At 41.8% G+C, this 27909-nt stretch overlaps 2 protein-coding genes across 8 annotated transcripts; one reads left to right on the top strand and one right to left on the bottom strand.

Moving 5' to 3' along the window:
- Nucleotides 1-788: 788 nt before the first annotated feature.
- itpkca (inositol-trisphosphate 3-kinase Ca) lies at nucleotides 789-5595 on the bottom strand. 2 transcript variants are annotated; one of them, XM_079507695.1, is made up of 7 exons: nucleotides 5475-5595; nucleotides 4195-4294; nucleotides 3550-3763; nucleotides 3012-3216; nucleotides 2457-2558; nucleotides 2290-2361; nucleotides 789-1980 (listed from the first exon to the last, which is right to left on the bottom strand). In XM_079507695.1, exons 1-7 carry the CDS (start codon nucleotides 5475-5477, stop codon nucleotides 1771-1773), a joined length of 906 nt encoding a protein of 301 aa, XP_079363821.1. In that variant the 5' UTR covers nucleotides 5478-5595; the 3' UTR covers nucleotides 789-1770. The 2 variants fall into 2 exon arrangements, with proteins under 2 accessions (XP_079363821.1, XP_079363820.1); XM_079507694.1 differs by lacking the exon at nucleotides 5475-5595 and having other exon boundaries at nucleotides 4195-4495.
- ccdc61 (coiled-coil domain containing 61) lies at nucleotides 5525-13665 on the top strand. 6 transcript variants are annotated; one of them, XM_079507684.1, is made up of 12 exons: nucleotides 5525-5596; nucleotides 6541-6705; nucleotides 6795-6877; nucleotides 7852-8012; nucleotides 9297-9452; nucleotides 9544-9751; nucleotides 9845-9945; nucleotides 10607-10830; nucleotides 11004-11082; nucleotides 11534-11734; nucleotides 13027-13136; nucleotides 13276-13665. In XM_079507684.1, the coding sequence occupies exons 2-12, from the start codon at nucleotides 6558-6560 to the stop codon at nucleotides 13371-13373; spliced, it is 1569 nt and encodes a 522-aa protein (XP_079363810.1). In that variant the 5' UTR covers nucleotides 5525-5596; nucleotides 6541-6557; the 3' UTR covers nucleotides 13374-13665. The 6 variants fall into 6 exon arrangements, with proteins under 6 accessions (XP_079363810.1, XP_079363813.1, XP_079363812.1 ...); XM_079507687.1 differs by lacking the exon at nucleotides 5525-5596 and adding an exon at nucleotides 5607-5807 and having other exon boundaries at nucleotides 9845-9927; nucleotides 10610-10830; XM_079507686.1 differs by lacking the exon at nucleotides 5525-5596 and adding an exon at nucleotides 5607-5807 and having other exon boundaries at nucleotides 9845-9927.
- Nucleotides 13666-27909: the final 14244 nt, after the last annotated feature.

The following is a 27909-nucleotide window of genomic DNA, read 5'->3' as shown; positions in this document are numbered from 1 at the left end:
ATGGTAAAATATTTACAAGTAAGATTTTAAGTACTTTTACTTTTGGTACTATTTCTATGCCAGTACTTTGTACTTTTACTTAAGTAAAGGTGGTAACCATTTTTAGCAAGTTTATTCTAGCTAGCAAAAGTGGACATCATTTTTACTGTTGGACACAATCATTGTCTACAACACGTTATGGCATAACGTGTTGTAGACAATGATTGTAACATGGCATAACGGTTATGCCATGTTACTTTGAACCTAACAATCATATTCTGGGAGTACAAAAGTGTGCTTCTCGGAACACAGGTCTCCGACAGACAGGACGGAGTGGCCTCTTTATTCAGTCAGCTCTGCCTTTAATCATGGAGATGAGAACAGAGAGTTCTTCTGCTTAGCTTTTGATGATTAAATGACTGAGTGCACAGGTGTGGGAGTTAGATATCGATGCAGTCAGGCAAAACCAATGAAAAGCAGTATTAAATACATGAATACATTTCTGGTACATTTCCATTGTCTGTGTGTAGGAGGCACAGGGAAAATAAAGAAACATTTACTGTATGTGGAATGGCTTCTCTATTTTGTTGAAACATTTAATTGAATCTAAAAAAAAATAACGTTTTAATTTCTAAAATTGCCAAAATAGCATATCGACAAGCACAAAGCATTGCAATGTGACAATGGCTTAAGTGTACAGTCATTTAGGCACAAACAACAGACATATTTGCTAAACATCATAAAACAGTTGGTGTTCAATATTAAGGGACCATTCAAAATTAAATGAAAAGACAGATAACAAGGCACAATGTTTATTTTTTGCATCATAGTCAAGCTTTGGCATAATTTGCTGGTACAATGTGGCTTCATTTTAATAAGGATAAGTTGTCCATTAAGCTTATACTTCCTAGTACATTGGTTTCTATAGAACTATAAGAAGGCTGTTTATAGTAAACTAGGTTTTTCCAAAAGTCTTGTATTGTTAGCATAATAATATATTTTCCGAAACTGCTGACCAAGCTGTTTCCAGCCAGAAACGTCTGGTCTATTGTTGTTCGCACTGAGGGTGGAAATTACTGGACTACATACAGGCTTGTGTGAGAATGTCATGGGTTCTGAGTCGGAATGTGTAATGTATTGTGCGGTTAAGTGTTACAGGGTAATGTAATGAACTGTAAGTGCATGTAATTAACATACTGTAACTGCACCTACTGTATACAGACTTATAATGTAATGAACTGTAAGTGTCGTTACAGTGTATCATCGCTGCCAGGTGGAAACCTTGTAGTCTTTTCAGAAATAGCAAAAAATAGACAACTTTTTGCTGCTTTGGCGTGGTACTGTAGTAACTGTACTAGGACCAAGTATGAAATATGGAGATACATGGTTTCCGCCAAACAGCAACAATATTGTAATTAATTGTGCTGTAAGTGCACTTATACGTATACATGAATCATGTAATGCAATGTATCGTAAGTGCAAGTATACTGTATAACGTAGATTAGTGTGGTCTGATGTGCGAGAATGTCATGGGTTCCAAATCAGCCTAAATGTAGCCTACTGTTATTCCAATGTACCACTTGTACAGGACGTCCATTTTGTTCTGGTAACATGTACATATGTACATGCTGGTGTAAGTTATCAGGTATGTGCTATATTTCTATCCAGAGTTCACTTCAATCCCAACACTGATGTTGCAGGAGCCAATCCACTCAGAGTCCCAACTCCTAACCATTTACATTATAAGGTATAGGTGGCAGTGACAGTTCCCGGACCATTTCTGAATGGATTTCAGGCGAGGGACAGAAGAATGTTGGTCAGTATGTCAATGAGATTGTCCAGACCCCATAAGTAGCCATCTTCTCGATTCCCCTCTACCCAGGGAGTGCGGTGATCCAAGGTGAGGGGTGGTGGTAGGGCCACTGTCTTTCCAAAATCGATCATCCAGACGCCTGTATTCCCTGTTCCATCATGGACAAACAACAGGGAGCTCCCTACTACCTGTAGGGAGGGAGAAGAAGTGTTCGTGCTGGTTGTAGCTTGTACTGTATGGTTTAACCACTTAATCTGATCCCTATTTTTGGCATGTCATCAGTGAAAATTACCCCCCCCCCCCCCCCCCCCTCGCTAATTTCACAATGATTTTGTGTTTTATACTATACAAATCTCCATGTTGCTCACTGCAATATGTTGTTTCACTTATTATCTGCAATTGACAACTACACTGCAGTTGAACGACAACTAACTTTCCAGTGTCACGTTCACAACATTTAATAAGCTGTGGCAAAAGATAACTAGAATCAATCCCACCTCGTGCATTCTGAAGAAGTGTGATGTCTCCAGAACCTGACGTAACTCTTTCAGCCGCCTCAGATATCCCCGCTGAAGAGAGAACGAGAGAAGAGAACTTCAAAAGAGGAAACAAAGAATGGAAACTTTGGAAGTGAACTCAAAGTTAATAACAAGGTCAGACTCACCACAATTTGGGTGTTGGAATCAAAAAAGATTTTCAGAGCCTCGATCACCTGCTCTCTACATTTGGTCCTTTTGAAGTTTGTCTGACACACTCCATTTGCTTGCTGCAGAGGTAATTAGAAGATAAAGAATAGAATACAGAACTACAGTAGGTGGAACTGTATGCCACTCTGTAGCACAGCAAATGCTTCATCTTTGGGTTTTTTGTTTTTTTTTGTGGGGGGCATATTTGTACTTTCTGGCAGGGCATTGAGGACATACACAGTGACCGTGCCGGAAGACACCCAATGATGTTGTGGTTATATTATTATGACAGTGACATGACAGTTGTTGTACCCTATCTTGAGGGTACTAGTCTGTCTATCTCCCAAGTTTTTAATGTGCTGTAGCACAGTAGTGGTTCTCAACCTTTTCATGATCAGCGCCCACTTATAAAACACGGCTGCCATGTTAAGTGGTCAGATGGGTGCATGTTTAATTTAATCAATCAATCGATCGTGTTCCAACTTGGATCAATCAACTAGGTTTCAAAGACAAAACACACAGTTAGTACTTACTCTCACTCCCTCTATCCGGAAGCCCAGTGTTGTTGTGGAACTCAGGCTCTCCCTCCATTGCATGTATCTTGTTTTGAGTACTGCCTGCTGCTCCTGCTCCTGGGCTGTGGGGGCCGCTGGATCCACAGCCACCATCTTTTCATACATATCTTTACGAGGCTGAGGTCGCTCCCTTGCCATCAGCAGCTCCTCCTCAAGGTACGTACTGTAAGAGACAGTCCCTAAGCACTATTTGCTCTTCTCAAGTAGGCTATGTGTGAGCAAACAGGATGTGTGAGCAAACAGGCTTAGCTGTCTACTCTAGAACAGTGTTTCATATGAAGACACCCAAATTGATAAGCCTTTGGCCACAGACCCCCATCTCAAAAGATGTTGTGCCCTAGTGGCCCCAAAAGAGAAGATAATTTGCATCCATGTTTTTCAAAATGATTCCAAATTCTTAAGAGTTTTTCAAATGTTTTCAAAGTGGCAGATCTTTGCTTAGGGGGCCCCACTTTGAGAACGACTGGTCTAGAAAACATAAAGCTCTTACACTTACCGGCTGCCCATCTTGCAGTCCATTATGGCCGGAGTGTTGAAATGAGTGAGTAGATTATCCATCATGTTGTAATCCTGCTCATCTCGCTGCACCACACCATGGTAGGCTGGCACAAACGCTTTCAGGGTGTCCTCCATCAGCCCCTGGAAACACTGCTGCTCCCGTTTGCAGAATCTCTTCAGCAGCAGACCATAGTCCCCTGCAAGGAAATTTCCTGCAAAAAGAGGTGACATTTTAAATAAAGTCAGTTTCAAAAGGCCTTATAATTTAGCTGCTTGCCTCAAGAAGGCAGCCATGTAAAGCAGTGGTTTTCAACCAGTGGTCCGGGGACCACCAGTGAGGGGTTCCAGGTGGTCCCAAGCTGAATGATGGAGAGTTGGTAACCAAATGGACTCTTATAGATCTTTAACTCTTGAGTGTAAAGAGTGTAAAATGAAACCAAATGGACATTTACACATTATTGTAATGTACATCTGCATCACTTCATTTACCATAAGTCTACACAATTAGAGAATGTAGAAGAATTGTTCTTTTTTTAATCAAATGCCTGTTATCTCTCCAAATGGTACCATATCATACAGAATCTTATCCAACGAAAAAAGATGTAAAGCAAAGTGAGCAAGGCTGATGATCCATCCAACAAACCTGCATGTCCAACCACTTGTAGCCACTCCTGCTGTTTCTCGGGGGCCTTGGAGATGGGAGATGAGATCCCCGGACTTTTCTGTTTCTTCCATGTGCTGCTCTGCATGGGGAAGACCATTAGACAGTCATTCCTCAACATACAACATGCCTCCCCCGCCGCGACTGCATTCCACCACCGTGACCGCGGGCTTGTTTTGTTTTTTTCTTCGATCCGCTGCGCTGACAGACAAGACAGGAGGACCTCAGACTTCAGACTCCGTCCACTGAACCAAGTGAACCAACTCAACTTCTCTTTTTACGCCAACAATGTATAGTGCGTCTTACTACGGTGTCGCGCGCCGCGGGAAAAAAAACCAAAAAACTAATAGTCGATCCACAAGCTCACAGCGCGTCACGGACCCGGTCCGTTGTGAGCTTGTGGATTGGCACACTTTCCCAGCGGCACGACGCGGTCCTACGACGAAGTATACACCAAGCGACAAGCGTTATGGCTGTATATTATGTCTCCATGGGAACAGTCATAGACTGTGCGGACTGCATGCATGCAGAGAGGAGGGGTCTCCGGGTCTCTTATATTATGCAACAGGTGCGCACGTTCATCAAACATTTACAGGCCCAGATTTGTTTTCTACAAAAGCTCTCACACAGTGGAATGTTGTAAGGACACTTTCTGTCTGTCTGATGGCATTGGTAGGCTATAGCCTACTAAACCATATCTTAGAAACTAAATTAAAATGAGAAACAACACCTAACCCCCAATACCATGGCCCAACACCTGCACCTACCATATAAAATACAAGCGCGCAATTAAAGTTTAGTTATTACAAATGTCAAAATCAATCATATTGATCCTCCAAGGCTAGACAGGACCCAACATATCTGGAAAAGAATGTGTAGCCTAATTGTCAACTGTTTTTGGCTATATAGAAGATTAGAAGTGTATATTTGTACGTCTCTAAATGTTATGATGAATTGAACATGGTGGACCCTATTGTAAACAAGTGTAATGCTTTATGCTTGGTTTAGTCCACAGTAAACAGTTTTGTATTGAGTTGTGCTTGAAATGTACTGTAATTCTCCAATCAATAAATACTTCAATCAATCAATCAATCAATCAATCAATCAATGTGTATAGGCTTGATCTACGGAACTAAGGGTTTATAAAGACGTTTACCTATCTAACAACACAAACACGTTGTGTTTTGTGCTGCTTGTGTTAGAGTTGACATTATAAATACGGTATACCAGCCTGCTTTAATAACTAAATTAGAATACGTTACCATTTTTCTCCCTTAAAGACAAGAAGTATGTCCTTGTCATCACCCGTGGATGGCAGTAGTACACCTATAGGTGCGATGACCCTGCTGCTGCTTCTCCCAAGAAGAAGGAGAAGAAGACAAGCGTACGTAGAAGAAGAGTTCAACGTTCCCGGTTGTTGTGGCGCTCCATCATTTTGCAGTCTGTGATTGATGATTGTTGGTGGTTTTTACTTATTACCAAATATCTTTAGGACATATTAATGTCACGGCTATGGCTGCTATGTTTTTCAAGGCGTAGCTATATAATCTGTCACGTTACCCATATTTGAGCTCATCGCCAGGCAACGCCGAAAGGTAAAAACCGTATGTGTTTTGAATTGTTTTTTTAGCCCGTTTATTGACAGCGGAATAACGTTTGACACAGAGCACAGCTAGCTGCCCAGTGACGACCCGTGTTAGCGTTTATCTCACTATTCAGGGTTTTGTGCCGAAAAACGACCGCCTGCCAAAAACTGCCTGCATGCATCCGACATGTCGTATCGCAAGTGATGTCATGATAACGGAAAGTCGATAGAAAATAGGATGATTTGATATATATATAAAAGTAGTTTATTGTGCTTGTTGTGAATAGCTTGTTTGTTGGGGCGATCAGCGTATGCTTGTTATCAATCTGGGAACCTGAGAGAGATCAATGTGTTATAACAAGTTGTTTGAAGAATTGTAAAAGTGAAATGCATTTTTTGCCTTCTTTTGCAGAGCAGTGATTCTCAAATTTAAACCTTTTAAATATCAAGGACCCCCAGTTTTATATTTATGCATAGGCCTAATATGCCACTAGCCACAGACCCCCATTTAATACTCTCTGGGACCTCAAACTATAGTACACTCTGTAAAATGTCCAGATGGATGACCTTAGTACACATGAATAGAATACATGTAGCCTGCAGTACATCCACTTTGGTTTACCACTTAGGACGTTATACATTTTATCAAGTGCTATTTGATATACTATAATAACATGCATACTTTAGCATGGATTGCATTGGACTTACTATCAATAACAAAACTTTGATGTTTGAACATATAGGTCTACACTGTAGCGCCATGGAGGTGGGCTCAGAGGTGCTGGAGGATATCGTTTTCAGAGGTGTGGAGTTCACTGTGAAGATAGAATTGGCGAAGAGTTTGCTGATCGTCGAGATCTCTGATTCTATGACGGCTGATCAATGGAGGGGAGAATTTGTGCCGGCATGTGAGCGACGCATATCATGAACATTAATCCATTGCTCCATATAAGGCACAACCAAACACACTGACTTAAACTGTTCTTTTATTTTGTAGATATTGAGGACCTCACTCGCAAAACTGGCAACTTCAAGCAATTCCCTATCTTTTGTAGCATGTTGGAAAGTGCTGTTAAAAAGGTACGCCTCACATTTCACTTACTGGTGTTGAAAATAGGCCTGGTCAAATGATATAGCTATTGCAATGTTATTGTATTTATTCCTTTTTCAATTTGTTTAAATTGATGAAAGGCGGAAAGATGCCTGTGGTCTTTTGGATAAAAAAACAACAGGAAATGGAAAATTGAGGGGAAAGTGGTGGTTTTACAGAGGCACTAAGATCAGAAGGCAGCTTGATATATGAGAAAAGTGATATTTGTAGCACTGTCTCGTCTTAGTCATTAGAACAATAGAAGGATTCATTATTTTGAGTAGATCACTTTTATTAGTGGTGATGGTGTATAGAGCGTCGCAGTCCCGTCCCCTACCCAGGAAATGATTCCCCGTTCATTTTCCTCATAGACTTTTCAAAAAGTATTTAGTTAAAGACCTTTTAAGCCTCGTACAAAGCCAACTGGAGTTGTGACAAATCATGACAAAAAAAAAAAAAAACAGCAGGTTACAACACTTTTTGTTGTTTTTCTTCTTTGTAATTATTTGTTTGGTCCAAATTATTGTGTTTATTGTCATGATTTGTCACGACTCGAGTTGGCTTTGTCTGCGGCGTAACCATCTTTAAATAAATACTTGAAATGTCTGGGAAAAATGCATTGGGAATCATTTCCTGGGCCTGGCGTCGTCATGAAAGGGGGCGGGACTGCGACGCTCTATAGACTAGCCTATAATCCAGACTGAATCACTCCGTTCGGCAGACTTTTTGTTTCTCGCTTTGCTTCTCAAGTGAGGAAAACAAAAAGTCTTCCAAACTGGATCCCAGGCTAGGTATAGACCACTTTACACTTTAAGTGTAAAAAGAGGGTCCTTTTGATAGGCTACAAAATAAAGACCTAGCCACACGTTATCGTATGCCATTTCAACACAAGTTCCCATGAGTACTCATTCTTGTTCAGTTGCATGATCTCAAAGAATGGCCTTGACATGACCTTTTCCTACAGACTAGTGATTCTGTTACCCTTGACCTCCTGACATATGGTGATCTGGAGCTCCTACGTAACAGAAAGGCCGGGGTTGTGGGCCGCCCCCGTGGCCAGCAGCAGTCTCCTGCTCTCAGTGCCAAAAGATATCTAATCCTCATCTACACTGTGGAGTTTGACAGGTTTGTGCCTCTCTTTTTGGATATTCTTACAGGTGACAGTGGGGCTTTTTATGCCTTTATTGATAGGACAGTTGTCTGACAGGAAATGGGGAGAGAGAGATGGGGAGTGACATGCAGCAAATGTCGTCGGGATCGGGTTTGACATAATTTTGACATGTTAGATTATTGGGTGTAGAAATAATTGATTAAGCATAGATATAGATTTTCTGTGTTTTTATCTTTTACATAATTTTTGGCAGTTTCTACTGTAGATCAAAGAGTGTAGTCCATACTATAAAGAGACGGGACCCTGGAGATTGACATGCACTACAAGTTAACCAGGGTTGTGCAATTATTACTTTATGTTGTTTGAGTTTGTAGATCTGGGAGGTATCGCTTGAAAATGTTATCACAATATTTATGGACTGAGCTGCGATATATTACTTTAAAAAACCCCGCAAATGAACACACAGAGTTTTGAATCACACAGGCAGTTACTGAGATGTAAACGGGTGTAATTTATGTTGTAAAACAAAATGTGCCTCATTTTCTGCATAAATTGAAACCCCCCGAAAAGCAGTGGAATTCCTGGGGCAACCCAATAGCCAAGTGGTTTGGGCACATACCGCATGGGAGAAAATATGGCCTGATCAGTGAGTCTCCGCACTCTCCTGTTCTAATCCCGGCCAGCCGGACCATTTTCTGAATGACGTTCCCCTACTTTCTCTATTTCCCTTCTCTGTGTAACCGGTGTAGTCTGTCTCTCTCTGCGTTGTGTTGAAGGGACTAGACTGACCCAGAACTCTAGAGACAACCTCCGTTTATTCTGACAAAGAATAACAACAGACACGTCTCCACGTTAGTTCTTAGTAGTGCAAGGACTCCTCTCTCGTTCCATGCGGAAATACAGAACCCAGCGCGACAGTAACACAACAAATAATAAAACGTAACATACCTGACAAAGAATAACAACAGACACGTCTCCACGTTAGTTCTTAGTAGTGCAAGGACTCCTCTCTAAACAGAGTTGAACAAACACTGTGTAAATCATTGTGCAACAAGTACAATGCTTATTTTGTTATACAGAGAACAACAAAGACACCCACCTCGTTCCATGCGGAAATACAGAAGGAAGAGGTGGAGGTGTGGCAAGGCATTTATACGGGGGGCAAGGAGGAGACTTAAAGGAGCTGTGACCTCTAATGCATTCTTATACACATGAACCATGGAGAATTAAGTCAGGTAGAAGCACTTATTTGTATCATATTTTGTGTAATTATATAACACTGTTACATCTGTTCACAGGATACACTACCCGTTGCCTCTGCCCTACCAGGGGAAACCGGACCCTGCTGCCCTGCAGAAAGAAATCAGAGTGCTGAGGATGGAGCTAAATGCCGTCACATCTCATGGAGGTCACAAACCAGCAGACCGTGCCGAGATACAACGACTACGATCAGAGTACGTTGTGTGTGTGTGTGTTTGGTCTGTCATTATCCTGAGCCAACAGATAAGAGAAGTTATGATGCTTTACTTATCTTATGTCCTCAAGACTCTCTCTGATGAAAGAGGAGAAGGATGCCATGGCTAAGGCTCTGGAGCGCCTTCAGCAAGGGGGGTGCATCTCCACAGCCGGAGCGGAGTCATGGAGGAACAGAGATGTGGTGAGGACTTTGGAGGAACAGCTTCTGAAGGAGAGAGCTAAAAGTCAGCACTCTGCAAGCAAGAGAGTTCAGGAGCAACTTCTGTTAGTGGAGCAGGTGGTGCTTTCTTTTACTTTACAAACTAGTCACTATTCAGTGAAGTTGGTATTTGTCGGTTGGTTTAACGTTTTGTTGTATTGCTTTGTCTAGCTGGAGGAGCTCAAGGCATCAGAGTGTGCTCTGCAGATTCGAGTCAAGAGCCTGATGAGTGAACTGGCAGTACTACGGAGAGGGTTAGACAATCTAAGCATGTATATCTTTTTTATGTCTTTTCTCTCTCTCATTCATTCACTTGTAGTAGGGTCGTGGGATACTTCCGTGACCGCGGAGAGCAAAGGTCAGTTTCTCAGTGGATTTATTATCTATGAAGGTTAAAAAACAAATTGAGCCCTGGCCCCATGTACCTTGCAAAAATGCGGGGGAAATTCATTAGAGCCCCAAATCCATATGGCCACCATAAACAACCTGTTGACAGGCACAATAAGGCAAAATTACTAAAATTCATTCTGCTTTAAGTAGCATGTGACATGTCAAACTAGCCGTCATCACAAATGTGATGAGGTCAGCACATTTGGGCATGTGGCTATGGCCGTTTTTAGCCCAAGGAGTGTTTTTTGTGCAAAACTAATGCTTGGAATGGATTCAGAATCATGAAAAACCCCTAATTTGACATGTCACATGCTACTTAAAGCAGAATCAATTTTAGGTAATTTTGCCTTATTGTGAGGGGCTCAATTTGTTTTTTAACCTTCATAGATGATAACTCCACTGAGAAACTGACCTTTGCTCTCCACGGTCACGGAAGTATCAGATACGACCCAACTATTGTGTTGTGTGTTCTGTCCTTCTTTGAGTTCTATCCGACCTCCACATTTAGCTAAAATATGGACACATCTCTGTGTTTGTCCGTAGCAGGGTGACACCTGTCCACTCTGGCCGCGCTGGCTCTCGGGGTGATGGGGAAATCTATCGCTCGCTGTCCCGTGAGCGGAGATCAGGGCACACAGTGATCAGGGCTCGCTCAGGGTCAAGAGAAAGGATAGAATACAGAGCACTACGGTCAGAGGAAAGAGGGAGGAGAGCAGACTCCTCAGGGCCCCGTGCTCGAATTCCCAGGCCATCACCTTCTCCCACAGGTAATGGTTTTTGATGGTGCTTGTGCTTGTTGCCATTTTCTCACACAGACTGAGACGTTGTCTCTTTCTTTGGTTTGACTTCAATAAAGTAATCAACAACGTGGATAACAATATACCGGTACTGTACAGTGCCAGTCTGCATTTCCATTACAATTTGTATTAATTATTTTCAGGGTCACAGATACAACGATTTAACCCAACTGCTTATGTCGAAGACAAACAGCGCAGACAACAGGAAGCAGACCTTAAAAAGTGAGTTGCTATTTTTATGTATTATTTAATTGCAATTGGTATGTCTCTTTTGGTCTGTTACAAAAAAACAACACACCAATACATTTCTGGCTGTTTAGCATCACAGAGCGTAAAGGTACTGTATTCAGTGATTTCACTTAATTCAAATATCACTTCTTTGTAGTGTGGTTGCCCAAAGAAGTTCCTCCCTGTCCCCAGTTAACCCCTGGGCGTCAAAAAACCTTAGGTTTCGTTTTTGGCTAGGTGGCACAGCCTTCATCCAATCAGGATAGAGCGGGGCCTTCCGCCAATCATGATCGAGCGCCTTGGTGTGCGTGCTGTTGACCTGTTGCACGTCCTACCACTGTAGTGCGTGTGCATGTGGACATCTTGTTACCGGGGCGGACCGGGGGGTTTTCCAATTCACTGAATGCTCCTTTAACTGCTTAACTCTGTGCCCCCCTCCCATTAGACAGAGAAAAGTGCGGAGGGACATGTTGACATCTCCCGTCATCCCAGAGAGGGGCCGTTCACGTTCAAGAGAGGTCTATCCCCAGCAGAGCCGGGCTGGCAGCAGAGGCAAGAGTTTATCTGTGGAGCGTAGAGGGAGCAGGAACTCCTCTGAAAGCTCACTTGTAGACATGGAGGAAATGGACAGACCTCTTGTATTCAGGTGAAGTAGTTCATTAACTAATACTATGCCATGTCGTAAAAAAATATGCCTTACTTCCCAGACGGTTAGCTCAACCGTCTGAGCACCTAGGCTGCTGAGCCAGCCTGCCGGCGTGCCACGGGTTCGACTCCCGATCTCGACGGCCTTTGCTGCGTGTCTTCCCCCCACCTTTCTCCCCATTTCCTGTCAGATTACTTTCAACCTATCAATAAAGGCAGAAAAAGCCCAAAAATATATCTTTTAAAAAAAAGAAAAAAAATGCCTTACTTTATGATCAGAAATACCACACCTACCGGTACTGTATTGTCTTCAACAATATTACGTACTGTACAGAAATACAACACACCATGCCATACTGTATAGAGGGTATGCGTGTGACATCATCATCAAACCAGGAAGGGTTGACAGCCCATACATCCACACAGAAAAGTCTTATCTGATTGCATTAAACAACATTAAACAATGTTAAACTCACTTTGCCTGTTGCTTTGCCACTCGATTTGCCACTCGATGTGCCATTCACTTTAAGCATGCGCATACTCTCTATTGGCAAAAATAGGCCATACTGTACTATGTTGTCAAAATACTGTACAAATGTACAGTATGTCTTCAACATGACAGGATCCATGTAGAACTCGGACACATTGTGCCAGGTCTAATAGTCTCAATGTAGCCTAAATTAAATGTAGGCTGGTTCTAGAACAGCGGAAAGAACGTCTGCTAACAAAGCTACGCCTATTCTGCTTTCACAACCAATATTTCTGATACCATCCTAATATGATGATGAATCACCCTAAAGTCTTTGCATTGGTTCTGTAATATTAATTGTTCCCACTCAGTTCTAGCCCCTACATTGAATTTAGATGTCCCCAGACGTTTCATTAGGTGACTATGCGAGACTAGCCAGTGTATCACATCAACTATCTGCGATTTATCTATGATGTATAACATATCTGGGTTAGGTTTCAGCCCAATCCGACCACTATCGACTTGAATTGAATATAAAACACACAAAACATTTAAATTAAAAAAATACACTACTTTTAAAGTAAAAAAAGACAGAGATACCAAATGCCAACTATTCTCCCCCAAGAATAAGCCCTACTATAGTATGTTTTAAAAACAAATACTAGACTAGGTTGTTATAAATAACACATACTACACTACACTGTATGATATCAGATATAAGCCATATTGCCATATCATAAAAAATACTTCCACTAGTGTGGAATAACATTTTAAATATTTAACGATGGACCCCTTCTTTACTACTTTTTCCTCACTGTTTTCAGAGAAAGAAATCGGATGTACAATGGTCCTAGCGTTGTCCGTGACAGAGGGAACCTGTTGACCAGGAAGCCATTATGTAGCACTCCCACATACAGGATGAAGACAGACAAAGGTAACCTGTCCACATGACTGTACATCATTCATGGACTAAAACTCTACCTGATAATAGTTCCTGCAAACATGCAGAATATTGTACCATCACAAAATGCCACGGTTTGAATTCCAACCATTGCTTCATATCTTCACTCCAGAACGCTCCATAGACACCGGTGCTGCTGAGCTGTCAGAGATTGATGCCAGGCTACAGGCCCTTCAGGACTATATGAGGGACCTGGACACAGGACATTAAGGATGAAGGCACTACATGCTACTCAGGCCAACTGCACAACACTGAAACTCAAACTGTGGATTTTGGTTTTATTTATTTTTTTATTTAAGGTTTTTTTATTTGGGGCTGGGGGGGATACTGACCAATTCCGTATTATGATGCAAACATGACTGACACAAGTATCGCATTCATATAAGTGGCTTATTTGCTCAGGAAGGCTACCACTATGAGGGGTACTGTGCTTAACTTAAATGTGATTTTTATGATTCATACTGTGTACTGTCTTATTAAAAGATTCACCTTTAAAAGGTGAATTGTCTTGAATATAATATTTCTTGCCATTTACACAAAGCTCCCACCAAAATGTGTGCTATTTTCTATCTTAACAGCTCCTAAATATCTTTTCTTTTATATACTTGTGTGCATTTTGTTTGTGATTTATTATAGACATTTTGATTTGAAGTCAGCATTTCCAGCCAATTTCCTTCAACTGCACCTTAGTTTTTAGATTCAGATAGCATACTGAAATGGAACTTTCACGCGGCACCGTCCAAAATGATTCATTTTCAATGTGGAAAAGTAAATCTTTCGATGTCATTAAGTGTCAAACTAGTAGTGCTCTGCTGTTGATGAATGGGAGAACTAATTAGCCAATACATTCAATCCAAGATGGAAGGAAAGTACAGGCTGGATACCTTTTTTCTTTTTTTATAAAGAAAATATATGAAGTGATCCAAGACAACTTTTCATACAGTACGCAGCCCCTGTAGTGCATAAAGGCTGGCGGTCATTTTCAAAAGGAAAACAAAAAATTGGTTACCCAGTATCGTTGCTGTCGGGCAGAAAACTAAAACCGTAACTTTTCATGGAATTATGTACAGTAGTCACACTCTAAAATCACAGACCTACATGACCACTTTCAATGTAGCGTCCGGGCGTCCCTATTTTGGGCTTTTCATTATCAGTGAAAATGTCAAAACTAACATTTGCCAAAGTCATTAAAGGTGATTCAGTGATTTCACTTAATTCAAATATCACTTATCTTTTCTTATTTTTTGGATAATCCTCCCTACTATAAAGGGTGCTGACCATATAAGGAGTTCCTCCCTGTCCCCAGTGAGCCCCTGGGGTCAAAAAACCCTAGTTTCGGCAGTGGTGGAAAAAGTACAAAAATATTTTACTTAAGTAGAAGTACTGATTCTCTACTTGACAATTACTTAAGTAAAAGTACAAAGTACCCATTAAGAAAGTTACTTAAGTAAAAGTAAAAAAGTACCTCAAATTAAATGTACTTAAGTACAAAAAGTACCCGGTGTAAAAATGTACTTAAGTATAAAAGTAAAAATTACAAAGTACAAGTACAAAGTACAAAATACAAAGTACCCGGTGTAAAAATGTACTTAAGTATAAAAGTAAAATTACAAAGTAAAAGTACAAAGTACAAAATACAAAGTACCCGGTGTAACAATGTACTTAAGTATAAAAGTAAAAATTACAAAGTACAAAATAAAAAGTACCCGGTGTAAAAATGTACTTAAGTATAAAAGTAAAAATTACAAAGTACAAAATACAAAATTATTTTCAAAATGAATACAAATAAATGAAGTCCTAAAATTGTCCTGTCAAAAGTGGCTTTATTCCAAAAAATGAAATGGCATACAAATAATTAAAATACAGAACCCCCAACAGCATACATCAATAACATACAGGACCAACATGCATAATTAATTAACACAAGAGCTCCATGTTGCGTTGCAAAACAGACGAAGCCCAGTTCCCCAGTGCTAGTTGAACCTCTGCATTCTTGTTTATGAAATGTGCAACTTTAATGCATTTGGGTTTGAATGGAACATGTCTCTGGACAAAGTGATGTCTCCAGACATCACTTTGAGAAACACTGCTGTACTATAATCACGAGCCGTGAATCCGTGAATCAAAAATTCAAACAAGAATTTGCCCACCCATTTCGTAATTAACGCGCAAATTAGGGGGGTCTGGCTCATGGACTAATAGTGCTCAGACCCAGCCAGCCAGCCAGCAATCCACACACATAGTGCTCAGACCCAGCCAGCCAGCCAGCAAGCCACACACATAGTGCTCAGACCCAGCCAGCCACACACATAGCTCCGTAAGGGAGTGGTTGCACCACTCAAAAAATCTTCAAAAAACTGAAGAGGCTACTGGAGATTGGAGAACCTGATTTGGACATGATCTGATGCAGGACAATGTCACTATGACAGAAAGAGAAGATGGGTCTGGCCACATTCATTCACCCCATAATCTCAGTGGAAATTGGGGAATATGTTGTGAAATAAAAAGTCAGAAAACTGGAATTTGGGAAAATGCCTTATTTTTAATTTCCCCATGCCCACACATCTGTGGTCTCTCTCTCTCTCTCTCTCCCCCCCCCCCCCCCCCCCTCTCTGAACAGAACTATAACGACAAGTTGCGATGCGGCCCCTCCCCCTTCACACACACACACACACATACACACACACACCCTATAATGTGCGTAGGCTACTGGCACCGTTCCTCATATCACGCAAGAGACGCCAGTCACGCCACACACCAGTATAGAAGAGAGATAGTCACTTGTGACTTACTCACTTAATGTTGTAACTTGTGGAGGCTATATTGTCTTCCATGAAAAATATTTCGATGCGATGTTAAACTCTGCATGGCTCATTTCCATGCGTCACAGTCAGGGACCCGGCTGACGATTTGGTGGTCCACTGCCTGGTTACCCTTTCTACTGCATATAACAGCGCTGCATGATCTCCTGCAGATCGGCTATTTTGCCGTTTGTGAGGACGCACACATGGGCGCGCGTTGTTATAAAATTGTTATTATGATAGCCGGCTTGGCTTTTTTGGCACATTTTATGCCCCCCTCGGCGTGCGTATTGTGCGTGCGTGAGAAATGAGAGGTGTGGCGTGGTGCGTGGTAAAAGGTCAAATTGCGTGACTCTCACTCTCAAAGCGTGAGACTTGGCAGCCCTGCGTTCATCCATGTTGAATGCGTGTGACAACGTGTGTGTGCGTCTTGCCGTCTTCAAGCAGGCCAGGCAGCAGAACACAACTCCGCCCCCCTATTATCTGAGAGTGGAGCGCAGCCCTGTTGTTCTGTTCTCAACTGCGCATTATTTAATTTGTAGCGAGTAACGAGGTGTCAGATTTTAAATATAGCGGATTAAAAGTACGATTTTTTCCTTGTAAATGTAACGAAGTAAAAGTAAAAATACAGCAAAAGAAAAGTAGTCAATAAAAGTACAAATTCTCCAAACTTGTACTTAAGTAAAGTAACGAAGTATTTGTACTTCGTTTTTTTCCACCACTGAGTTTCGGTTTGGGCTTTGGGTGGCAAAGCCTTCATCCAATCGGGATGAGAGGGGCCTTCCTCCAATCATGATCGAGCGGGGCAGGCCTTGGTGCACGTGCTGCTGGTCTGTTGTACTTCCCCCACTGTAGATTGTGCATGTGCACATCTGTTACCAGGGTGGACCGGGGTTTTTTCCAAATCACCCAAATCACTGAATGCTCCTTTAACATACAAAAATATACAAGGCTTCTGCTCGACAGTGACAATGTGTTATTCAAAGGAAATTCTAGATTATTCACACAATTCCTTAAATCACGATATATTTGCATTAGTTGACATGGAGCTCACGGGCATCTGCCACCACAGCTGGCTGGGTTTCGTTAATAACATCTCTCTGAACATGGAGCTTTCTCTTCAGGCAATATCTCAGTTGCTAACTTGCTAGAACAGCTGCTATTTATACTGAGATGGGAGAAATTGTTGTTTAGAGATTCTTTGTAATTAATGCACTGTACAGTATACTTATATTTTCAAAGTTTTTAATTGCAGTGTCAATCATCAAGAACTGATAATGTTTTGACTTGTTCACTACATTTACCTGGCCAGGTGGTCTGGTCAGAATTCATCAATTCATTTTGAGCACTTCTGTAACTTTCACTATTGTGCAATAGGGACATTAAAGTAAGCGATGCAGAAATCAGAGGTGGGATTCCAAAAGGTAACATTAGTTCGCCTTCATTGTCTCCACCAGCCGAAGGCATGGGGAGAGTATATTTTGCACTCTGTCCGTGTGTGTCCCCATCTGTCTGTCCGTTACCAGCTATTCTCCGGCACCGCTAACCTGGTGATGTCAAACGTTGCACACACACTCCCTGGATGCCAACGATGAACCTTGAATTTTCCAGAATGGCTGCATGTATGGGGCTTAAAATAAACAGACCAAAAACCCAAATAATGCGGATAATCAACGGTATTAATCCTATAAACATCGGGGATGAGACTCTGGAAGAGGTCGACAAATTTACATACCTAGTAGTCCTACATACTTACACCTAGAAACCCCATTCAAACCTATTTAGGTTCATCTTAAGGTGGACATGTTTGCCTGAAAATGAATCTTTGAAATGTTTCATAGTTTTAGAAATATAGTGCTTTCAAATTTGGGAAAATTATAATTGGGCTCAATGGCAGATTATGGCACCTCAAAAAATCACTTTCACCTAGAAACTCCATTCACACTTTTTATAATTCAGCTTACTGTGGAGACTCATGCTGGAACTTTTTACTTTGAAATGTTTTGTAGTTTCTGAGTAATTTAACTTAAACGCCCAATGCATTCACAATGGCAATAGCACAAACTTTGGCATGCTACTAGTCCTACATACTTACACCTAGACACCCCATTCAAACCTATTTAGGTTCATCTTATGGTGGACATGTTTGCCTGAAAAGGAATCTTTGAAATGTTCCATAGTTTTAGAAATGTAGTGCTTTCAAATTTGAGAATTTTATAATGGGGCTCAATGGCAGATATTGGCACTCAAAAAATCACTTTCACCTAGAAACTCCATTCACACTTTTTATAATTCAGCCTACTGTGGAGACTCATGCTGGAACTTTTTACTTTGAAATGTTTTGTAGTTTCTGAGTTATTTAACTTAAACGCCCAATGCATTCTCAATGGCAATAGCACAAACTTTGGCATGGTACTAGTCCTACATACTTACACCTAGAAACCCCATTCAAACCTATTTAGGTTCATCTTACGGTGGACATGTTTGCCTGAAAAGGAATCTTTGAAATGTTTCATAGTTTTAGAAATATAGTGCTTTCAAATTTGAGAATTTTATAATGGGGCTCAATGGCAGATATTGGCACGTCAAAAAATCACTTTCACCTAGAAACTCCATTCACACTTTTTATAATTCAGCTTACTGTGGAGACACATGCTGGAACTTTTTACTTTGAAATGTTTTGTAGTTTCTGAGTTATTTAACTTAAACGCCCAATGCATTCTCAATGGCAATAGCACAAACTTTGGCATGCTACTAGTCCTACATACTTACACCTAGAAACCCCATTCAAACCTATTTAGGTTCATCTTATGGTGGACATGTTTGCCTGAAAAGGAATCTTTGAAATGTTTCATAGTTTTAGAAATATAGTGCTTTCAAATTTGAGAATTTTATAATGGGGCACGGCATTATAGCATGGTCTCGGAGTGATTTTCGTATTTTTTTCAAATCCTCGTTTTTCATCATTTTTGACCATGGGCTGTAGCCCATCTCAGACGGCATACTATAGCATGCCGTTTTTCATCATTTTTGAGGATTTGAAAAAAAGACGAAAATCACTCGAGACAATGGACTATAGCCCATGGTCTCGGAGTGATTTTCGTCTTTTTTTCAAATCCTCGTTTTTCATCATTTTTGACCATGGGCTGTAGCCCATCTCAGACGGCATACTATAGCATGCCGTTTTTCATCATTTTTGAGGATTTTTAAAAAATAGCCCATGGTCTCGGAGTGATTTTCGTCTTTTTTTCAAATCCTCGTTTTTCATAATTTTTGACCATGGGCTGTAGCCCATTTCAGACGGCATACTATAGCATGCCGTTTTTCATCATTTTTGAGGATTTGAAAAAAAGACGAAAATCACTCGAGACAATGGACTATAGCCCATGGTCTCGGAGTGATTTTCGTCTTTTTTTCAAATCCTCGTTTTTCATCATTTTTGACCATGGGCTGTAGCCCATCTCAGACGGCATACTATAGCATGCCGTTTTTCATCATTTTTGAGGATTTGAAAAAAAGACGAAAATCACTCGAGACAATGGACTATATAGCCCATGGTCTCGGAGTGATTTTCGTCTTTTTTTCAAATCCTCGTTTTTCATCATTTTTGACCATGGGCTGTAGCCCATCTCAGACGGCATACTATAGCATGCCGTTTTTCATCATTTTTGAGGATTTGAAAAAAATAGCCCATGGTCTCGGAGTGATTTTCGTCTTTTTTTCAAATCCTCGTTTTTCATCATTTTTGACCATGGGCTGTAGCCCATCTCAGACGGCATACTATAGCATGCCGTTTTTCATCATTTTTGAGGATTTAAAAAAAAGACGAAAATCACTCGAGACAATGGACTATAGCCCATGGTCTCGGAGTGATTTTCGTCTTTTTTTCAAATCCTCGTTTTTCATCATTTTTGACCATGGGCTGTAGCCCATCTCAGACGGCATACTATAGCATGCCGTTTTTCATCATTTTTGAGGATTTGAAAAAAAGACGAAAATCACTCGAGACAATGGACTATAGCCCATGGTCTCGGAGTGATTTTCGTCTTTTTTTCAAATCCTCGTTTTTCATAATTTTTGACCATGGGCTGTAGCCCATCTCAGACGGCATACTATAGCATGCCGTTTTTCATCATTTTTGAGGATTTGAAAAAAAGACGAAAATCACTCGAGACAATGGACTATAGCCCATGGTCTCGGAGTGATTTTCGTCTTTTTTTCAAATCCTCGTTTTTCATAATTTTTGACCATGGGCTGTAGCCCATTTCAGACGGCATACTATAGCATGCCGTTTTTCATCATTTTTGAGGATTTGAAAAAAAGACGAAAATCACTCGAGACAATGGACTATAGCCCATGGTCTCGGAGTGATTTTCGTCTTTTTTTCAAATCCTCGTTTTTCATCATTTTTGACCATGGGCTGTAGCCCATCTCAGACGGCATACTATAGCATGCCGTTTTTCATCATTTTTGAGGATTTGAAAAAAAGACGAAAATCACTCGAGACAATGGACTATAGCCCATGGTCTCGGAGTGATTTTCGTCTTTTTTTCAAATCCTCGTTTTTCATCATTTTTGACCATGGGCTGTAGCCCATCTCAGACGGCATACTATAGCATGCCGTTTTTCATCATTTTTGAGGATTTGAAAAAAAGACGAAAATCACTCGAGACAATGGACTATAGCCCATGGTCTCGGAGTGATTTTCGTCTTTTTTTCAAATCCTCGTTTTTCATCATTTTTGACCATGGGCTGTAGCCCATCTCAGACGGCATACTATAGCATGCCGTTTTTCATCATTTTTGAGGATTTGAAAAAAATAGCCCATGGTCTCGGAGTGATTTTCGTCTTTTTTTCAAATCCTCGTTTTTCATCATTTTTGACCATGGGCTGTAGCCCATCTCAGACGGCATACTATAGCATGCCGTTTTTCATCATTTTTGAGGATTTGAAAAAAAGACGAAAATCACTCGAGACAATGGACTATAGCCCATGGTCTCGGAGTGATTTTCCTCTTTTTTTCAAATCCTCGTTTTTCATAATTTTTGACCATGGGCTGTAGCCCATCTCAGACGGCATACTATAGCATGCCGTTTCTCATCCTTTTTGAGGATTTGAAAAATCCTTTTTTCAAATCCTCGTTTTTCATAATTTTTGACCATGGGCTGTAGCCCATTGCAGACGGCATACTATAATATGCCGTTTTTCATCATTTTTGAGGATTTGAAAAAAAGACGAAAATCACTCGAGACAATGGACTATAGCCCATGGTCTCGGAGTGATTTTCGTCTTTTTTTCAAATCCTCGTTTTTCATCATTTTTGACCATGGGCTGTAGCCCATCTCAGACGGCATACTATAGCATGCCGTTTTTCATCATTTTTGAGGATTTAAAAAAGGGGGTCCGAAAGGGGGTCCGCGGAGGGGGTCCGCCGGGGGTCCGCGGAGGGGGTCCGTGGGGGTCCCCGACCCTATCTCGGCCGTCCCACAAGGACTAAGGACTAAGGACTAAGGATAAATCAATCCCGGCCCCTCCATAGGGCCGGGGGTCCGCCGGGGGTCCGCGGAGGGGGTCCGCCGGGGGTCCGCGGAGGGGGTCCGCCGTGGGTCCGCGGAGGGGGTCCGTGGGGGTCCCCGACCCTATCTCGGCCGTCCCACAAGGACTAAGGACTAAGGACTAAGGATAAATCAATCCCGGCCCCTCCATAGGGCCGGGGGTCCGCCGGGGGTCCGCGGAGGGGGTCCGCCGGGGGTCCGCGGAGGGGGTCCGCCGGGGGTCCGCGGAGGGGGTCCGTGTGAAAAGACGAAAATCCCTCCGAGACCATGGGCTATAGTCCATAGTCTCGGGGTGATTTTCATCTTTTTTTCAAATCCTCAAAAATGATGAAAAACGGCATGCTATAGTATGCCGTCCGAGGCCATGGGCTATAGCCCATGGTCTCGGAGTGTTTTTCATCATTTTTGAGGATTTGAAAAAAAGATGAAAATCACTCCGAGACAATGGACTATAGCCCATGGTCTCGGAGTGATTTTCGTCTTTTTTTCAAATCCTCAAAAATGATGAAAAACGGCATGCTATAGTATGCCGTCCGAGGCCATGGGCTATAGCCCATGGTCTCGGGGTGTTTTTCATCATTTTTGAGGATTTGAAAAAAAGATGAAAATCCCTCCGAGACCATGGGCTATAGTCCATTGTCTCGGAGTGATTTTCATCTTTTTTTCAAATCCTCAAAAATGATGAAAAATGGCATGCTATAGTATGCCGTCTGAGGCCATGGGCTGAACTTGAACCCACGACCTGTGGCTCTAATAGACAGCAGCTTATCACAGAGGCCACCATGCTCTCTGAGAATCTCCTCAGCTTTCCATCTCTTTCCAGTTCTCTTCTGGATGTTATTCTCCAAAACATGCTGCAAAGTGAAAGTAGCAGGAACTCAGCTGGATTTGAAGTCACAACCTCTGGCTCACATGGACATCATCTTAACAAGGGTGCCACTGAGCTCTCAGTGATTATTAGGTTGTAAGTTGTTCTTCTTGGTGTCACTTTTCAAATGGGGCCTTGGGATCATGTACAGAGCATTTGAATGGTGCTGTGCATCAAAGGTGTCTTTATTGCTTTTAAGTGTTATCGTGGATGTTAATCAGATAATACAGAGGAGAAACCATGACAGGACACAGACAGCCTCCCCATTGGTGGATGTGATCCTGGCAGCCAGCCCAGGTGTGTTCTGGTCCTGTTGATTGAGCTGAAAAGGACTTATAAACCTTGAAGGTTTATAGGTCCTGCTCAGCTCAATCAACAGGACTTTTTTTCAAATCTTCAAAAATGATGAAAAACGGCATGCTATAGTATGCCGTCCGAGGCCATGGGCTATAGCCCATGGTCTCGGAGTGTTTTTCATCTTTTTTTCAAATCCTCAAAAATGATGAAAAATGGCATGCTATAGTATGCCGTCTGAGGCCATGGGCTATAGCCCATGGTCTCGGAGTGTTTTTCATCATTTTTGAGGATTTGAAAAAAAGACGAAAATCCCTCCGAGACCATGGGCTATAGTCCATGGTCTCGGAGGGATTTTCGTCTTTTTTTCAAATCCTCAAAAATGATGAAAAACGGCATGCTATAGTATGCCGTCCGAGGCCATGGGCTATAGCCCATGGTCTCGGAGTGTTTTTCATCATTTTTGAGGATTTGAAAAAAAGACGAAAATCACTCCGAGACCATGGGCTATAGTCCATTGTCTCGGAGTGATTTTCATATTTTTTTCAAATCCTCAAAAATGATGAAAAACGGCATGCTATAGTATGCCGTCCGAGGCCATGGGCTATAGCCCATGGTCTCGGAGTGTTTTACATCATTTTTGAGGATTTGAAAAAAAGACGAAAATCACTCCGAGACCATGGGCTATAGTCCATTGTCTCGGAGTGATTTTCATCTTTTTTTCAAATCCTCAAAAATGATGAAAAATGGCATGCTATAGTATGCCGTCTGAGGCCATGGGCTGAACTTGAACCCACGAACTGTGGTTCTAATAGACAGCAGCTTATCACAGAGGCCACCATGCTCTCTGAGAATCTCCTCAGCTTTCCATCTCTTTCCAGTTCTCTTCTGGATGTTATTCTCCAAAACATGCTGCAAAGTGAAAGTAGCAGGAACTCAGCTGGATTTGAAGTCGCAACCTCTGGCTCACATGGACATCATCTTAACAAGGGTGCCACTGAGCTCTCAGTGATTATTAGGTTGTAAGTGGTTCTTCTTGGTGTCACTTTTCAAATGGGGCCTTGGGATCATGTACAGAGCATTTGAATGGTGCTGTGCATCAAAGGTGTCTTTAGTGCTTTTAAGTGTTATCGTGGATGTTAATCAGATAATACAGAGGAGAAACCATGACAGGACACAGACAGCCTCCCCATTGGTGGATGTGATCCTGGCAGCCAGCCCAGGTGTGTTCTGGTCCTGTTGATTGAGCTGAGAAGGACTTATAAACCTTGAAGGTTTATAGGTCCTGCTCAGCTCAATCAACAGGACTTTTTTTCAAATCCTCAAAAATGATGAAAAACGGCATGCTATAGTATGCCGTCCGAGGCCATGGGCTATAGCCCATGGTCTCGGAGTGTTTTTCATCATTTTTGAGGATTTGAAATAAAGACGAAAATCACTCCGAGACCATGGGCTATAGTCCATTGTCTCGGAGTGATTTTCATATTTTTTTCAAATCCTCAAAAATGATGAAAAACGGCATGCTATAGTATGCCGTCCGAGGCCATGGGCTATAGCCCATGGTCTCGGAGTGTTTTTCATCATTTTTGAGGATTTGAAAAAAAGACGAAAATCACTCCGAGACCATGGGCTATAGTCCATTGTCTCGGAGTGATTTTCATCTTTTTTTCAAATCCTCAAAAATGATGAAAAACGGCATGCTATAGTATGCCGTCCGAGGCCATGGGCTATAGCCCATGGTCTCGGAGTGTTTTTCATCATTTTTGAGGATTTGAAAAAAAGACGAAAATCACTCCGAGACCATGGGCTATAGTCCATTGTCTCGGAGTGATTTTCATATTTTTTTCAAATCCTCAAAAATGATGAAAAACGGCATGCTATAGTATGCCGTCCGAGGCCATGGGCTATAGCCCATGGTCTCGGAGTGTTTTTCATCATTTTTGAGGATTTGAAAAAAAGACGAAAATCACTCCGAGACCATGGGCTATAGTCCATTGTCTCGGAGTGATTTTCATCTTTTTTTCAAATCCTCAAAAATGATGAAAAACGGCATGCTATAGTATGCCGTCCGAGGCCATGGGCTATAGCCCATGGTCTCGGAGTGTTTTTCATCATTTTTGAGGATTTGAAAAAAAGACGAAAATCACTCCGAGACCATGGGCTATAGTCCATTGTCTCGGAGTGATTTTCATCTTTTTTTCAAATCCTCAAAAATGATGAAAAATGGCATGCTATAGTATGCCGTCTGAGGCCATGGGCTGAACTTGAACCCACGACCTGTGGTTCTAATAGACAGCAGCTTATCACAGAGGCCACCATGCTCTCTGAGAATCTCCTCAGCTTTCCATCTCTTTCCAGTTCTCTTCTGGATGTTATTCTCCAAAACATGCTGCAAAGTGAAAGTAGCAGGAACTCAGCTGGATTTGAAGTCACAACCTCTGGCTCACATGGATATCATCTTAACAAGGGTGCCACTGAGCTCTCAGTGATTATTAGGTTGTAAGTTGTTCTTCTTGGTGTCACTTTTCAAATGGGGCCTTGGGATCATGTACAGAGCATTTGAATGGTGCTGTGCATCAAAGGTGTCTTTAGTGCTTTTAAGTGTTATCGTGGATGTTAATCAGATAATACAGAGGAGAAACCATGACAGGACACAGACAGCCTCCCCATTGGTGGATGTGATCCTGGCAGCCAGCCCAGGTGTGTTCTGGTCCTGTTGATTGAGCTGAGAAGGACTTATAAACCTTGAAGGTTTATAGGTCCTGCTCAGCTCAATCAACAGGACTTTTTTTCAAATCCTCAAAAATGATGAAAAACGGCATGCTATAGTATGCCGTCCGAGGCCATGGGCTATAGCCCATGGTCTCGGAGTGTTTTTCATCATTTTTGAGGATTTGAAATAAAGACGAAAATCACTCCGAGACCATGGGCTATAGTCCATTGTCTCGGAGTGATTTTCATATTTTTTTCAAATCCTCAAAAATGATGAAAAACGGCATGCTATAGTATGCCGTCCGAGGCCATGGGCTATAGCCCATGGTCTCGGAGTGTTTTTCATCATTTTTGAGGATTTGAAAAAAAGACGAAAATCACTCCGAGACCATGGGCTATAGTCCATTGTCTCGGAGTGATTTTCATCTTTTTTTCAAATCCTCAAAAATGATGAAAAACGGCATGCTATAGTATGCCGTCCGAGGCCATGGGCTATAGCCCATGGTCTCGGAGTGTTTTTCATCATTTTTGAGGATTTGAAAAAAAGACGAAAATCACTCCGAGACCATGGGCTATAGTCCATTGTCTCGGAGTGATTTTCATATTTTTTTCAAATCCTCAAAAATGATGAAAAACGGCATGCTATAGTATGCCGTCCGAGGCCATGGGCTATAGCCCATGGTCTCGGAGTGTTTTTCATCATTTTTGAGGATTTGAAAAAAAGACGAAAATCACTCCGAGACCATGGGCTATAGTCCATTGTCTCGGAGTGATTTTCATCTTTTTTTCAAATCCTCAAAAATGATGAAAAATGGCATGCTATAGTATGCCGTCTGAGGCCATGGGCTGAACTTGAACCCACGACCTGTGGTTCTAATAGACAGCAGCTTATCACAGAGGCCACCATGCTCTCTGAGAATCTCCTCAGCTTTCCATCTCTTTCCAGTTCTCTTCTGGATGTTATTCTCCAAAACATGCTGCAAAGTGAAAGTAGCAGGAACTCAGCTGGATTTGAAGTCACAACCTCTGGCTCACATGGATATCATCTTAACAAGGGTGCCACTGAGCTCTCAGTGATTATTAGGTTGTAAGTTGTTCTTCTTGGTGTCACTTTTCAAATGGGGCCTTGGGATCATGTACAGAGCATTTGAATGGTGCTGTGCATCAAAGGTGTCTTTAGTGCTTTTAAGTGTTATCGTGGATGTTAATCAGATAATACAGAGGAGAAACCATGACAGGACACAGACAGCCTCCCCATTGGTGGATGTGATCCTGGCAGCCAGCCCAGGTGTGTTCTGGTCCTGTTGATTGAGCTGAGAAGGACTTATAAACCTTGAAGGTTTATAGGTCCTGCTCAGCTCAATCAACAGGACTTTTTTTCAAATCCTCAAAAATGATGAAAAACGGCATGCTATAGTATGCCGTCCGAGGCCATGGGCTATAGCCCATGGTCTCGGAGTGTTTTTCATCATTTTTGAGGATTTGAAAAAAAGAAAAAAATCACTCCGAGACCATGGGCTATAGTCCATTGTCTCGGAGTGATTTTAATCTTTTTTTCAAATCCTCAAAAATGATGAAAAATGGCATGCTATAGTATGCCGTCTGAGGCCATGGGCTATAGCCCATGGTCTCGGAGTGTTTTTCATCATTTTTGAGGATTTGAAAAAAAGACGAAAATCCCTCCGAGACCATGGGCTATAGTCCATGGTCTCGGAGGGATTTTCGTCTTTTTTTCAAATCCTCAAAAATGATGAAAAACGGCATGCTATAGTATGCCGTCCGAGGCCATGGGCTATAGCCCATGGTCTCGGAGTGTTTTACATAATTTTTGAGGATTTGAAAAAAAGACGAAAATCACTCCGAGACCATGGGCTATAGTCCATTGTCTCGGAGTGATTTTCATCTTTTTTTCAAATCCTCAAAAATGATGAAAAATGGCATGCTATAGTATGCCGTCTGAGGCCATGGGCTGAACTTGAACCCACGAACTGTGGTTCTAATAGACAGCAGCTTATCACAGAGGCCACCATGCTCTCTGAGAATCTCCTCAGCTTTCCATCTCTTTCCAGTTCTCTTCTGGATGTTATTCTCCAAAACATGCTGCAAAGTGAAAGTAGCAGGAACTCAGCTGGATTTGAAGTCACAACCTCTGGCTCACATGGACATCATCTTAACAAGGGTGCCACTGAGCTCTCAGTGATTATTAGGTTGTAAGTGGTTCTTCTTGGTGTCACTTTTCAAATGGGGCCTTGGGATCATGTACAGAGCATTTGAATGGTGCTGTGCATCAAAGGTGTCTTTAGTGCTTTTAAGTGTTATCGTGGATGTTAATCAGATAATACAGAGGAGAAACCATGACAGGACACAGACAGCCTCCCCATTGGTGGATGTGATCCTGGCAGCCAGCCCAGTTGTGTTCTGGTCCTGTTGATTGAGCTGAGAAGGACTTATAAACCTTGAAGGTTTATAGGTCCTGCTCAGCTCAATCAACAGGACTTTTTTTCAAATCCTCAAAA

The sequence above is a fragment of the Electrona antarctica genome, assembly GCF_951216825.1.
Source record: "Electrona antarctica genome assembly, chromosome: 8".
NCBI classification, from domain to species: domain Eukaryota; kingdom Metazoa; phylum Chordata; class Actinopteri; order Myctophiformes; family Myctophidae; genus Electrona; species Electrona antarctica.
This window is presented reverse-complemented; position numbering and strand designations above follow the sequence as displayed.